The following is a 15,462-nucleotide window of genomic DNA, read 5'->3' as shown; positions in this document are numbered from 1 at the left end:
TCCTTCTGTTTAGATCTCTAGCCCTTGATTCTTTTCTGTAGCAGAGCATCACCAAGATCTGAACCTAGATCTCTTTCTCTCCTTCTTTGATGCTGATTCTCCTTCTTGTTGTTTGGAATCTCCTACAGTCTTACACACTATGATTGAGATACCACTTGATGTGTGTGGGCACTACTCTATCACTCAAGGATTTCGAAATTGAAGATTAAAAGAAGAGGAAAAGTGGTTCGGCTACAGAGAAAAGAATAGGAGGCTCAAATTTCATCTGACAAAGTTAAGTTTGAATGAGAGTCATCACTATCTATTTATAGGTAACCACCTAGGTTTAAGTTAGAATTATTTGGCATTAAAATAATAAAAAAATAAATGATAAAAACCTACAATAGTGGCCGGCCTGGGCTTTGGATAATGGGCCTCACTTATGCAATTTTGCTGTTTTATTATTTCTGCATCTCATTTTCTCAAAAATGCCAATTTTCAAATTCAACAATTTAAATGCCAATTCCAATTATTTAATAACAAAAATTAATTATTAAATAATATTGTCATTTAATATATTGATTAATTAGACATATAAAGTCTCTTAATTAATAAATAAACCTAGAATCTCTTTTATTTACAATTTCGCCCTTGCTTAGTGAAAATTCATAAACTAGAAATAGTCTAACTTTAGAATTATAATTGATTAATCAAAATCAATTAACTAAGTCTTACAAGCAGTATGGTCTCAACTAGTATGAGGACCATGTGCCTATATTTCCGAGCTTCCAATAAGTCGAACATAATTTACCAAGTAAATTCCCTAACTTATTAATTCCTTATTGAATCCACACTTAGAACTTGGAATTGCACTCTCAGTCATATAGAACGCTCTATATGTTTCACGATATAGATACGTCATTAATTATCCATTGTTATAATCCTAATTTGATCAATGACCCTCTAATAGATGATCTACATTGAATAGGCACTAAGTTACCGTTACACCTTCAATGTATTTTATCCTTAAAATACTTAGCTCCGTATAAATGATATTTCAGTGAAGTGAAATGAGATCTCCACTATTTATCTCTGTTTAGCCAAGCTCGAAGGATATCATCGTTTCACTTCTAAATTCCTATAGAAGTTATAGACTCCATATTTATGTTAGCGCTCCCACTCAATTATACTATCATGTTCCCAAAATGTACGTATCACCCTGACCGAAAAGTAAGCTTAACTAACAAATCAAAGAACATATATAATACTCTTGAGATCGAACCTAAACATATCGGGATTAAGATTATTTGATCTAGGATCAACAGGTGATATTGAATTGAATAGATATTACGGTAAATTTTAATATATCTAATCAAAGTTCAATATCGGTCCCTTCCGATGTATACTCCATACATCCGATGCTGGTAAACTTTGCCAATGCCCTGGAAAAGACATAACACTTATCCAAGGTGTAAGAATACCTATCACTGATTATCATGTCAGTCTAAATCCAATGAACTGACAAATCAGGGAATAAACTTTCGAATATATAATTAAGATTATATTCCATTGTGCCGACAACACTATAATCATTAACAAATTCATATGTTTTGGACTTAAATAGAAATCATACATTATATATATATAATCATGAAATAAATTATGTGAACCATGCAACATTAAATGTTATTTCTGATCTTTATTAATAAGTATATCTGATTATATTGAAATGAGTTTTATTTAAGGCATAAAATCCAATAATATATACAATGTAAGTCTTTTTGTTGACAAAAGTTTTAACTAAATGTATTGATTTTGTTAGATTAATTCATTATGAACTATACATATACATGTAAAAAAATTAATTTCTCCAATAATAGATGTTGCGAATTGTATATGTAAGAATAATTCTCTTTTAACAGTAGATGCTGCAAGTTGTATATACATCTTATCATGTGGCAATTGAATTTTTCGTTACTTCTTTGTATATATACATATGTAATATATGATTTTAATGCAAGGTGTGATGTGAGGTAGCACTTTCTAGGAGTTTTCTATCTTATTTTTTAAATTCCCCAGTTTCTTTATTTTTCTCATTATACAATAATCTATTAATAATTAATGTTAGTATAAACTCTTATTTATTTCTTTTCTTTCAATTTTGTTCTTTATTTTCTCAATTATAAGTGTACCATTACAAACCAGTTAATTTAGTATATTTATATGCATATAAATATTTCAGTTATAAAATTAAATTAATATATATGACATTATTACTCTTCTTTTAATTTTATCATCATTTTTTTCACAATTTGAATGTACACAAAAAATACACTGAATTTGATTTTATCATTCTCCATATTATTGAAGATAGATCAATATATGTGTGCTTTCTCTTTGAAGTTATTATGAGGGTACACTAAAATCTCAAAATTAATATATAGTTTTTTTCTTTTCTAAATTCATTTGCTTAAAATATTATTATATTGTCGTACATGTACTATATGTTCAATGTTATATACGTGATTAAATGAAGTTTGTTAATTATTAATTTTTATATTGTCTAAAAAATGTTTAATTATTTCATTATAATATCGAGCCTATTTGTTTTATTTTTTTTTTTAAATAAAGTAGTCTTTCACATATTATCTTGGAATATTAAGTTTGAACTTTCATAACTCAATCATCTTTTTTTCGTATCTCCATGAAAGAATACAAGTGAGAGGATTGACAGAGCCACTTATTAGCCTCACTCCCCTATTTTTGAACTCCTCCGAAGAGCTCTAAAATATTAATGATTGGAGTTGTCTCGTTTGCCATTATTTACGCTCATCTACGCCTTCATTTTGTTCCTATATGCTTTTGACATTGATAGAGTTAAGTGTATTTTTTTAATAATCAGATTCAACTGTATCTATCTCACTTATCTCCTTCTACATTTTGTCTATTTTTTTTGAGTATTATATGTTATTTCATTTTATCAATGTGAAAGAGAATTTCTATTAAAAATCTAACTGAGAATTACTTTAATATTATATTTATGGTCTATTATCGTTTATGTATTTGATTCTCATTTAGTGTAGATGTATATTTGTTGCATTTTTAAATTAAATTTTGTATTCAAAAAGAGAAAAAAGAAAAAGAGAAACATGTGAATTATTGTGATATAATTTATTGGTTTTTTATTAATGATACAATTTAAAGTGTTTTTAGTCCACAATTAGTGAACTCCATAATAGAACACTCTAATACATAATTTTTCTTGAATCTAAAATATTACTTAGCAATTGTAATCAAAATATATAGCTATAAACTTATGAAAATAAATAAATGATAAGAAAAAAATTGAGTCATATAAGATTAAGAAAATTTTAACAAGAAATTCTTGATATGAGTAATATTAATAATTATAATAGAAATGTTCTAGCAAATTTTTTCACTTTACATTAACAATTCAGTATGTTTATTATTTAAACAAATAAAAATAAATAAACTTTTGATTATTAAAATTATTTTATTTATTACATTTTTTTATTATATTTTTTGGAATTTCTAAGAAAATTGAGAACATAAAGGACTCAAATGCCTTTTAACATTATATCATTTTAAACAAGACCATCTAGGAGCTTGTAATGCGAACCTATTCAATTGCTTCTCTCAATTTTTTAAATTTTATTAGCTTCTCATTTTATTTTTCGCATTTAATTAGCTTTAACTTTACTAAAAAAAAAATAATAAGTAACCGGCCAATAAATATACTAATAATTAATTCATTAACTAATGACTCTCTATTGCTCTTTAAAATTTTAATTTCATTAAATTACTTTTGTCATAATATTCTTTTATATTCATTTTTTGTTACTTTACTTTTTAGTGAGAAAGTTACAAATTATTAATATATGATTCAATGAGTTAAATTTAAAAGTGCTATTCAAGTGATGTATAATAAATATGTAGTCTTTTACGTTTATACAAGAATTTTTTAAGTTGAATTTCAAAATGTATAATTTATGTGTTTAATAGTGATTAATACACTATTTTAATGTGTATAAAATATATTAAAATGATCGAGTTTACAAATGTAATGTTTAAAATATGTTAGAGAGAAATATTTGTAATAAAAGAAATTTTTTGACATTTCTTTTATTGATTATGTGATCATGATATTCATCTTTAGTATTAAAAAATTAACTAAACAATAATAATTAATCTCCAAAAAGATTGTTAAAAAAAATACTCTCAAAAGTGGAAAAATAATGATAGTATAGAAATGTGAGATGATACTTTATTTTTCTAACAACTTATTTATTATTATTTTTTTTTATAATTTATGATAATTTCAATTTTTAATTTCACATTATAAATCATATGTATAATTGATTTGTCTAATAATAATAATAATAATAAAAAGTGAAGTTACATAATTATTCAACTTATCATATTTATTTAAAAACAAATACAACAATAACATGATAACATTCCCTCACAAAAAAAAAAAAAAGTGGCGGTATATTCTTTTTCTCTAATCTCTCCATTTTTGTGGTAATTTTAACTAATTAATTAATTTATTTAAAAACTAATTAATTAAGTAGTTGCATGTTTATTGTTAAAAAAATTAAGTAATAATTGATATTAACACAATTACAACTTATTTGAAAGTTCAAATAACAGTTTATATATATATATTTTTATCAATTGACGTAAAAAAATATGTGTATTATTAGTGATTATTATTATTATTATTATTTTTTTTTGAAAAATAGTGATTATTAATTTCTAAGAAAAAAAATATACCTCAACAATTTTTCTCAAAATATATTTTAATAAATTAATTGTTAAAAATAAAAAAAAAAGTAAATTTTTATATTTAAGACTAAGAATGATAAGATTGATCATATATTTTCAATACATTTTTATTATTTTTTGGAAACTTTAATTTTTTTAATGATCTAACTTTATAAAAATTTCACATTTAAAAAATATTATAATTTTTTATATGTAAACTGTAATAAAAATTTTATTTGTCTAATAATTAATTAGTATTTAACTGATTTAATATTTTTTAAAAACGTAAATTATTTTTAATAATGTATATAGTTTAGGATTTTTTAACACCGTTTTGTTTCCTAGTAAAAAATAAAAAGGACAAATCCATGAAAAACAAAAAAATAAAAAGAAGGAAAAAATAGTATACAAACGTAGGAGAGGAAGAGAGACTCCACCCGCTCTAACACGCAATTATACTTAATTCAACCTATAAAATTATAAATGATTGCCTTCTACCTCATCCACTTCTGATTTCAATTTTTTAATTATTATTTTAAATTGCTGAAATCTAATTCGATTATCCCGTATTTGATTTCATAACATCGTTCTAAGTTTGATTTCCATGCCGAGAAAGGGCTTTTGCTATATAGATTTTGGTAGCTTTCTGTAGCAAAATTCTTTCAGATTTTAGTCAATGGACAGGGATAGTTATCTGAATTCTACGGTTGACGTCAATGAAACTCAGGCCTTGGCTTCTAGGGTTTCCCATCTCTCGGTGAGCGAGGAAATCCTCGACCAGGATCATGGTTATCTGCCGGTAATCTTTCCTCTTTATTCTTATTGTTTCTGTGATTCTTACTTTATCGGGCAATATATGTGGGGGTGGGGTTCCTGATATTATTGGTTATTTGATTTTCTAGGAAGAACTGAGTATTCAGTATTTGTAGAAAGAAATAGTTATTTTATTCTTCTTTCCTTCGGTTCGAAAGAAAAGTCTGGTTGGGAAGTAAAATTCTTGAAACATATGATGTGTGTGTTATTTTTTGATATTTTTTTTTTTTAAGGAGGGAGGAGAGGAGAGGAGAGGTGTAGTACCAATATATGCTTATAATTAATATTTTAGGATTAAAGATCGTTTCTTAGATAGTGTTAATACTAGCTCTTTAAATTGACAGAATCACGAGGAGCGTGAAAATTGTAATGACCATGCAGCAGCTAATGGATTTCATAACAGACCAATGAACGAATCAAGGTCAAGGGAATATGGTTCAGATTTATACCGAGGCTTCACAGAGGAGAATGATGCTGGGCGTGAGTCTGAAACTTTATGTGGAGAGCAGAGGAAGTGCTTTTACTATGATGCTCCGCTTTCTGAAGATACTGGAGTTTGGATACCTGTTTCTGTTCCTCCTATGTTGGAAACAGAGCGTGAAGAGTGGGATAGAGGTTTCCACTTTCATGGGGGTTATTTCCCTGATGGTGAGATAGGGTGGAGCCACTTCACTGAAGAAGATAAAGAGATGACTATGTGGGATGTCATGGTGGAAATGTTACTTGCTGCTCGTGGAAAAGTTAACTCTTTAGCTTCTGGTGATATTAGTACATCTAAGTTTTCATGGATATCAAATCATGTACTTGAGCAGGCTTGGCAAGAAATGGCTCAAACTCTCACAGATGATGTTGCCAATGTGAGGGAGATCATTGAGGCAGACCCACCAATATGGTTGGTTGATAGTGCTGCATCTGCTTGTATGTTATGTGGTGTGCGGTTTCATCCAATCATGTGTTCTAGACATCATTGCCGGTTTTGTGGAGGAATATTTTGTGGTGAGTGCTCTAAGGGAAGGAGCTTGATGCCTGCCAAATTTCGCACTGCAGATCCTCAGCGCGTTTGTGATGTGTGTTTTGTGCGGCTTCAGTCTGTCCAGCCTTACTTAATGGACCAAGTAAGTCATGCTGCTCAGCTTCCAACAAATGATCTCACAGACCTTAGCACTCTTAGATCGTGGCTCAATATTCCTTGGGGACAGTCTATGGAATATGAGATATATAAGGCAGCTAATACAATCCGAGCATATAACATGGTATGGGCTCACCTTTGAATTTCCTCCGTGTATTTTTCGTGTCTAAAATTTTATGGAAGTCAAATGGCAGTATTTTCAACGTTACCTTAAGAATGCTGTTCTTAAAAGTTTCTGCTCCAATAATGTTTTTTTCTCTCTCAGCAACCGTATAACTGTGGTGAATGAATTTTTTGTCCTTTTCCAAATAATTGCAGTGGTTATCACTTTTTGACTAGTACATGCTAAACGTTTTGGGATTTTTTAACGTATGATAAGTTTCAATTCTGGTATCAACACATGTTTTAGTCATTTTTCATGCTTATTTATTAACTTCGCCAAGACATTGTTTTCAGGTCTCTTCCTTGATGCCGGATAAGTCAATTCCAGATGCCATTCTACGGCAAGCAAAAGGCCTTGCAATAATTACTGCTGTAAAAGTTGGAGTCATGTTTACCTATAATATAGGTACAGGAATTGTGGTTGCTCGAAGAGAAGATGGCTCATGGTCTCCCCCATCAGCTGTTTCCACATGTGGTGTTGGTTGGGGAGCTCAGGTGAAGAACTTAGTAAAAGATATTCTACATAATACATATATTGTCCACACCAGGGTTGACTCCCTTTACTGGAATCGTATTTTAGGGGAAGAAAAATTGAATTTCCATAATAGGATTGAAAATTTAGAACAAAAAATTGAGCAATCTTTTTTTTTTTTAAAAAAATATATATATATATAATAAAATTAAACTTAAATAATTATGAATATATTCACAAAAGTCTCGTATGAAAATTAAGATTTTTTTTCCTCTATCCTTTCTGAAGAAATGTTTTCTTGGGAAAATTCAAGATCCAAACAAAGTCCAACTGTGACATTTTTTGTTTTCAGGCTGGAGGAGAGTTGACTGACTTTATTATAGTTCTGAGAACAAGTGATGCAGTAAAGACATTTAGCGGTAATGTGCATCTATCAGTAGGAGCTGGCGTGAGTGCAGCTGTTGGTGTTGTTGGCAGAGCGGTTGAAGCTGATTTTCGAGCTGGAGATGGTGGCTATGCTGCTTGTTATACTTATAGCTGCAGTAAAGGTACGTTTTGTAACTAAACAAAGTCACAATTGCTTTAACTGAAATCAAATTTTCTTGTTTCAAAAATAGCAGGGCTCGAATTTTGAATTTCCTTTCATTTCCCTATTTTATAATATATTTGCATAGTAGTTGCTCAATTGTTAAATACCCCAGCTGGGGTTTCAATGTACATGTAAGCACTTAAACTGGACTCAAGTGGCATGGAGCTTCTCGATCTCATTATGGGACATCATTCTAGGAAAGGCATATCATTTCCTTGAAATTAGGCCCAGAGTCATAACTTGCTAGTTAAAACTGTTTTCCTTACCTCTGACTTGGGCTTAATTTTCTGTCGTGCTTATTTGAGACTTCTGTGCATTACGGCCAATTAGTGATACCCGTCCCCAGCAGAATATCTATGGCAGTTCTTTCCAGAACGTTTTATATGGAAAATTTGATTTTCTATACTTAAAAAACTTAATTTTTTTTTTAAACCAATACATTTTACACTACAAAAAATATGACCACTTTTCCCTAAACCCTAAAATACCCCTCTCATTATGCTCAACCATCTCTCTCTTCTTCCTTTCTCTGTCAAAACCCATCTCTCTTCCTCTCTCTCACCGTGACCGCCCCACCCATCCACTGTTGACCGCCCCCACCCCCTCTCTCTTCCTCTCTCTCATCGTGAGCCTCAAACCCACTGTTGACCGCCCTCACCCACGGCGCACGACAGTCCCTCTCTCTCTCTTCGTCTCTGTCTCGGACCGAACAGAATCGGACCATGTGCATTTTTTTTTTCCGGTTAGAGGGAAACGAAGAGAGAGAGGCACAGTGATCCGATGGTCGGACCCATGGTCCGATTGGTCCGATTGGTTGGACCCCATCGGACTATATGGTCCGACCATCGGACCACTGTGCCTTTTTTTTTTTTTTGTTCGGTCTGAGAGAGAGACAAAGTAGATAGAGGGGGGTATTTTTGGAGTTTTGAAAAAAGTATCATATTTTTTATAGTGTAAAATGTATTGGTTTTAATTTTTTTTTTTTTAAGTTTTTTAAGTATTAGAAAATCAAATTTCCCTTTTATATTTCAGTTTACATGCATAAAAATATAAATTAACATACATCTACATCCTGTTCTATGTTGACTTTTGGGCAGGGGCATTTGTGGGTTGTTCACTTGAAGGGAGTATTGTGACTACTCGAAGACATGTGAACTCCAAATTCTATGGCAATCAGTCTTTAACTGCAGCAGATGTTCTTCTAGGGTCTGTACCTAGGCCACCAGCTGCTGCTGTCCTATACCGTGCTCTTGGAGATTTGTATGAAAAGATTGAGTCTTGAGTCCAACTCCAACTCCAACTCCAACTAGCTTGATAGCGCATTGGTAAAAGAAAATTTCAAGAACAGATTCCCGTGAACTGCTTATAACTTGTTCATTCATTATGCAACACAATTAAGCTGTACAGGTCCTTCTGCCATTCTTTGCTCCTATTGATGCAAAGCATGTACAAGAATAGAAGTGTTTCATCATTGAGGCAATGTAAATAGTTTACACACTTTCTATCTGTAGTCTCTTCTGGGATGGTTTTTCTGTAAATAATTTCTTATATTGGCAAATTCTTATGTTGCCAACCTGTTGCTCTTTATTTATTTATTTTTTAAAAAATGATTATTTATTGATCAAGCATCTGCCTCATTGAAGAGATTTGATACGAGGATGGCCCACTCAATATCATTCCTTCAAATAAAGTTTGCTTTGCAAATGATTGGGCAACCAATTAACTGTTCTAGGATAGAGGGGTCTCCCTTTATTCTGATCAAGAGATAAGGATGCAGACTTGAATTTCCTTCTGTTGAGTCTTACTTCCAAATTACAAGGTTGGAAAGCAAAAACGTTGTCTAAAGTAGGACGTGCAGGACGTGCTACCCTCATTAAATTTGTGGGGCTGGCTATGCCAACTTATGTTATGCAAACTATTAAGCTTTCTAGTTAGCTCGCTACAAAGATTGATGGTATGGTTTGTGACTTTTGGTAGGGATTTGATAAGGACAACCATGGGATTCACTTGGAATCTTGGGATAAGATGTGCCTCCCTAAATCTCGTGGGGGCCTTGGTTTTCGGAAAATAAAAGAAATGAATCTAGCTTTCTTGGCCAAATAGGGTTGGAAACTGCTCTCATGATTCCAGTCTCTATGCTGCCAAATATTGAGAGTTAAATATTTGAGAGGAAAAGATATACTTAAGCGCAAGGCCAAGCCCTCTGATTCCTGGTTTTGGAAAAATATGATTAAAGCTAATGATATCTTGAGACAAGGCGCTTGCAAAGTTATCACTGATGGAAAAGATACGAATATTTGGGATGACCCTTGAATCTCTCACGGTAAGAATCTTTTTCTTAAAGCTCGGGGGCACTGATTCCTTTGTCTGGAAAAGTGGCTGATATGTTGACAGATAGGGGAACTGTGACCTTCAGAAACTGCATAACCTGTATGAATGAAATAATTGGGGTCATCTTGAAAGGTGGTAGTCCTACGGGGCAAGGAAAAGATTATTGGATTTGGACTGAGGAGGTAATGGCCGATTCTCTTGTAAGTCGGCCTATCTTATCGAAGCCCTCATAAGAAACCCCTACTGTAATGTAGCTCCAGCTCTTTAGAACAAGCTTTGGAATAGCAAGATTCTCGAGCGTCACAAGGTTTTATGGTGGTGCATTCTTTTTGATGCGCTCTCGACCAGGTCCACTGTTTGTAAACGGTTCAGTATTGAGGACACTCGTTGCCCTGTTTGTGAAACTGATCAGGAATCATCTAAGCCCATGTTTCTGCAACGCAATTTTGCTTATCACCTGTGGCGCTTTTCCCCATGGGGAATCTTTCCTATGTTTGACAGCGGGATTAGAGTTTGGGATTGGGTTAAGTTCATCTAGAATCTTCAGCGTAAAGGTGTAAACCCGGACGAGGTTTTTCTGTATGCTTTTGTTGTTGTGGACACGATATGGAGAGTCCGGAATGATAAGGTGCATAATCATAAAATGGATAATGTGAAGCAATGTATTGACTCTGTTTCTCACTCTCTTCCATATTATAGATCTTCCTTTATCCAACCTCCTTCTCCGAGCCATTCTATTACTTGGTGCCTGTTTGGGGGGAGAAAATGGGAAAGGGCATGAAGGCCCAATTAGAGATTGGAAAAGGCGCCAAGGCCCAATTAGACATACTCCCAATAATAAGGCCCAACAAAATGGAGGAAAACAAAGCGGCCTACAAATAGATAAAATAATAAAAAACTCACAAGGCCACAAGAAGACAAAATGGAGCATAACGACAAAGTATGAAAGACTCAAGAAAGGACAAAATAGGGGTTCGCTGCTCGGAGTGATAACTAATGAAGGAATCAAACCCAAAAAAAAGAAATAAGTGATGATGGCGCATTCAGTAGCACGCCCAAAAGTCAAGGTCCGAGATAAGTTGAAACTGACGGTCAAAGCCATAGGTCAGATAGGATCAAGTGCAAACAAGGAACACCTTCCATCTAACCCACCATCGGATGAACCAGCCTTCTGTGGGTAGGAAGGCGGATTCCATAGAACAAGGGTATTTAAAGCAAGATAAAACAAAATCACACTCCCATCGGAGAAACATACATGACGAGAGTTAATGCTAGGATCATTTTATTACCCGTAACTGAAAGCAAAGTATCCCTTCGGAAGGAAATCATTCCTCAAATGAACAAAATAATCAGTAGATATCAAGAAAGAAACCAGGGAATCTAATAAAGACAGAAGGAAACATCTGTTGGAAATTATTTTACCAGGATCTTAGATCTACTCACAAGTATGTTGATTAACACCCTAAATATGAACTTTCTAAAACGATGAAATAAACACATATAAAGTTTAGTAAACTTTACATTGGGTGCAGCGGAATATAATGACTCCTTCCGTTCAGATATCTAGCCCTTGATTCCTTTCTGTAGCAGAGCATTATCAATATCTGAACCTGGATCTCTTTCTCTGATTCTTTAGTGCTGAAACTCCTTCTTGTTGAAAGTCTTTCTTCACGATCTTCCTCACTATGATTGAGGTATCACTTGTTGTGTGTGGGCACTACTCTAACACTAAGAATTTCGAAATTCAAGAGGGAAGAGAAAGAAGAAGTGGCGGCTAAAGATAGGGAGAGAGAAAGGCTCAGGTTTTTCTCTGAAGGGAAAAATTAAAAATTTAAGTGTAAATTTCTTGAAGCATTTACTATCTATTTATAGCATTCCACTAGGGTTAGTTTGAAATATTTGGCATTAAAATAATGAAAATATCAGTTTATATTCCCTACAAAAGTGGCCGGCCCTATACTTGTGGATTTGGGCCTCACTTTTTGCAATTTTGCAGTTTTATCTTTTCTGCAATATTATAATTGATTAATCAAAACCAATTATATGAGTCTTGCAAGCAATATTATCTCAACTAGTGCGGGGACCATGGGTCTATATAACCGAGCTTCCAATAAGCAGATCAAGAATTTATCACCTAAATTCACTGACTTATTAATTCTTCTTTGAATCCACGCATAGAACTTAAAATTGCACTCTCAGTATATAGAATGCTCTATATGTTCCACCATATAGAAACATCATTAGTTATCCATTGATATAATCCTAATTTGATCAATGATCCTCTATATGAATGATCTACACTGTAAAGGGATTAGATTACCGTTACACCCTACAATGTATTTAATCCTTAAAACACTTAACCTCGTATAAATGATATTTCAGCTTATGTGAAATGAGATCTCCACCATTTATTTTCGTTTGGTCAAGCTCGAAGGAGATCATCCTTTACTTATTATTCGCCAGATAGAAGCTATAGATTCCATGTTTATGTTAGCGCTCCAACTCAATTGCACTACCGTGTTCCCAAAATGTACGTATCACCCTGACCTAAAAGTAGGCTTAACTAACAAATCAAAGAACACGAATAGCCTCTTGAGATTGAGCCTAATCATTAACTAGGCGATATTGACTTGAATAGATATTACGGTAAGTTTGATAAATCTAAGTCAAAGTTCAATATCGGTCCCTTTCGATGCATACTCCATGCATCCAACCTGAGCTTTACTCTAACTAATGCTCTGGAAAGAACATAGCATTTCTCCAAATGCAAGTAAACTCTGTTGTAGATTATCATATCACTAAAACCCTATGTCTGATAAATCTAGGAATCTTTATTCACATAGTCATGTTTACTTTCCAATGTGTTGACGACACAATAAATAGGATCAAGTATGTGAAAAGGGTTTCAGACGAATTCATACATTATGTGCATATAATCATGAAATAAATCATGTGAACCATGCAACATTAAATGATATTTCTGATCTATATTAATAAGTAAATCTGATTATATTGAAATGAGTTTTATTTAGGGCATAAAACCCAAAAAACTCCCACTTGCACTACTATAAAAAAAGAAGAAGTGCATTTCAAATAATCTCAACACCTTGATATACAAATCAAGTGTAGTAGTAGTAAACTCCTCGTAATAGAATCTGAAAGGTTGACTTAAACACAATCTTTTCTCCACCATTACTCTTCCTTAATCACAAAATCATTGATAATGTGAAATTCCTCTCTATATGTCTACTCTCTTGGGATACTGGATTCTATACCTTTGGCAACTACTTCTTGGTTATTCAGGAAGTAACACTAGTAGTTAAGGCAATTTGGAATGGTGCCAAAGATGTATAGAACTTTCCTTAGACTGAATAAGTACCTTTCCTGCAACTTTAACATTCAGTCCCTTTCTGGTAGACCTAGAGACTTCAGATAGGTTTTTACACTTCTCCAAAATCATATTCCACCCTTAGAGTAATCACCATCTTATCAGAAAGATTTTCTAGCACAAAGGCAAATTTCGAAATCTGATGTGGTGTAGTCTAAGAGTTTTAAACACACCCTTATAGACTAACATATAGTTCCTCTTCTTTATCTTAAGATTTACTTGATTGTCTTCCAATGTTCTTCTCCTGGATTATTCTGATACCTACTCATTACTCCCACTCAACAACAGGTGTCTGGTCTAAGGCATACTAAAGCATATCTGAGACCTCTCACTGTTGATTCAAGAAATTCTTTCATGGATTTATCTTTTCAGGAATAGTTGAGACTTTTCCTTAGATAAATAAAATCTATGCCTAAGAAGTTGTGAAGCTTGTATAGATTGCCCTTAGAAAGAAAATGCTTCAGCATCTTACTAAAGTAAGTTGCTTGCATTAGAGTAAGTAATTACCAGGCATACCACAAGCCATAGGTTTAGATAAACTCAAATCTATAATACTAGGAACAGGAAGTTTTGTTAAGTCCATTGAATAGACTTATAAACGAAAATTTCCTTTTATGTCCTTGTAATAGAAATCTTTAGGTTACTCCATATGAATGGATTAAACTATAGTTCTCTTGGCTTTCTTCTTAGTTTCTTATCTTGACAATCCATTACTTGTTTAAACTCACAATGGATTTTAATCACTAGTGTCTCCCAAGTCATAAGAAGGTGAGTTCCTAGAAACTCTCCCACTACGAAAAGGTACCATGAATTATGTCTAAGAAAACTAAATGTTATAAATCTCTTCGGTTGTGACAAGACAGCAGAGGTAGTGGAATCATCATATGTCAAATAAGATGATAGAACACTTTTGGAATCAAGAATTAAATATCTCCTTTATTTTCAGACTTAGTCATTATCTTAGAAAAGTAGTATTTGTTTAAACAAACACTTTCTTATTTATTGACTATGGGATGATCCACCCCTAATCACTTAGAATAGCTAACAAACCATGGTTAACAGTTCTGGCTTTTCTTAAGATTTTGATTAGGTCATCCATGACTCTAGTAATGATTTACATTAAGTATACAACCATTACATCATTCTGAAATTGTATTACCATAGAAGGAATTAGGCAACGATTAGTAACTAATCATCAACATGCAACTCGAAATTTCTGGGCAGGTAAGTTTGGATATAATTCAAAAATCAAATTAATGATCTTTGAACTGCATATCTACTAACTATTTCTCAACCCCTATCAGTTCGCAAGATCTTTAACCACTTACCTTAATGGTTTTAACCATTGCTAGAAATTAATGAAATTTTTTTCAAACATTTCAAATTTTTTTGCACAAGGTATAATCTAGAGTTATCGTTTTAAGAATACAACGAAAAATTCATATCCACCCCTGAATGTACATCCATCTGCGAATGAGATGAACTACTTTCTGTGGATATAGGCATATTAACTCTTTGCAGAGATTGATCTTGTCAAAACAACTATGAACAAGATACAAATGCCATAGATTAAAAAAAATGTGATAGTGTCTTTTGTGACTTAGGTTTAGTTACATCAGAGAATTCTTAGAATAGTGCAAGTGGATCCTGGTCACAGAATACCTAACTCATATTCCATACAGTTTGAATCCATTAATAGAAGATGGATATTAAACCCTTGTGAAGGTGTAACTGTATTGCATCCTAGAATTAGAAATATAAGAAAATTTCTGTTTGGAATCTAAAATTAAAGTCAAAGACTTAAATTTATACCA

The 15,462-nt window shown here is 32.5% G+C and overlaps 1 protein-coding gene across 1 annotated transcript; it reads left to right on the top strand.

The window, feature by feature from the left end:
- The first annotated feature begins 5,105 nt into the window (after window positions 1-5,105).
- LOC115697481 (uncharacterized) lies at window positions 5,106-9,554 on the top strand. The gene is made up of 5 exons (XM_030624504.2): window positions 5,106-5,563; window positions 5,922-6,830; window positions 7,163-7,363; window positions 7,693-7,888; window positions 9,027-9,554. Exons 1-5 carry the CDS (start codon window positions 5,441-5,443, stop codon window positions 9,209-9,211), a joined length of 1,614 nt encoding a protein of 537 aa, XP_030480364.1. The 5' UTR covers window positions 5,106-5,440; the 3' UTR covers window positions 9,212-9,554.
- The last annotated feature ends 5,908 nt before the right edge of the window (window positions 9,555-15,462 follow it).

The sequence above is a fragment of the Cannabis sativa genome, chromosome 7 (assembly GCF_029168945.1).
Source record: "Cannabis sativa cultivar Pink pepper isolate KNU-18-1 chromosome 7, ASM2916894v1, whole genome shotgun sequence".
NCBI classification, from domain to species: Eukaryota; Viridiplantae; Streptophyta; class Magnoliopsida; order Rosales; family Cannabaceae; genus Cannabis; species Cannabis sativa.
Note: the sequence above shows the minus strand (reverse complement) of the source record. Positions and strands in the feature narration are given on the sequence as shown.

Coding starts and splice junctions, on each gene's coding strand:
- LOC115697481 (XM_030624504.2), top strand. CDS start 5,441: ATGGACAGGGATAGTTATCTGAATTCTACGGTTGACGTCAATGAAACT. Junction 7,364..7,692: donor GTGTTGGTTGGGGAGCTCAG/GTGAAGAACTTA, acceptor TTTTGTTTTCAG/GCTGGAGGAGAGTTGACTGA. Junction 7,889..9,026: donor TACTTATAGCTGCAGTAAAG/GTACGTTTTGTA, acceptor ACTTTTGGGCAG/GGGCATTTGTGGGTTGTTCA.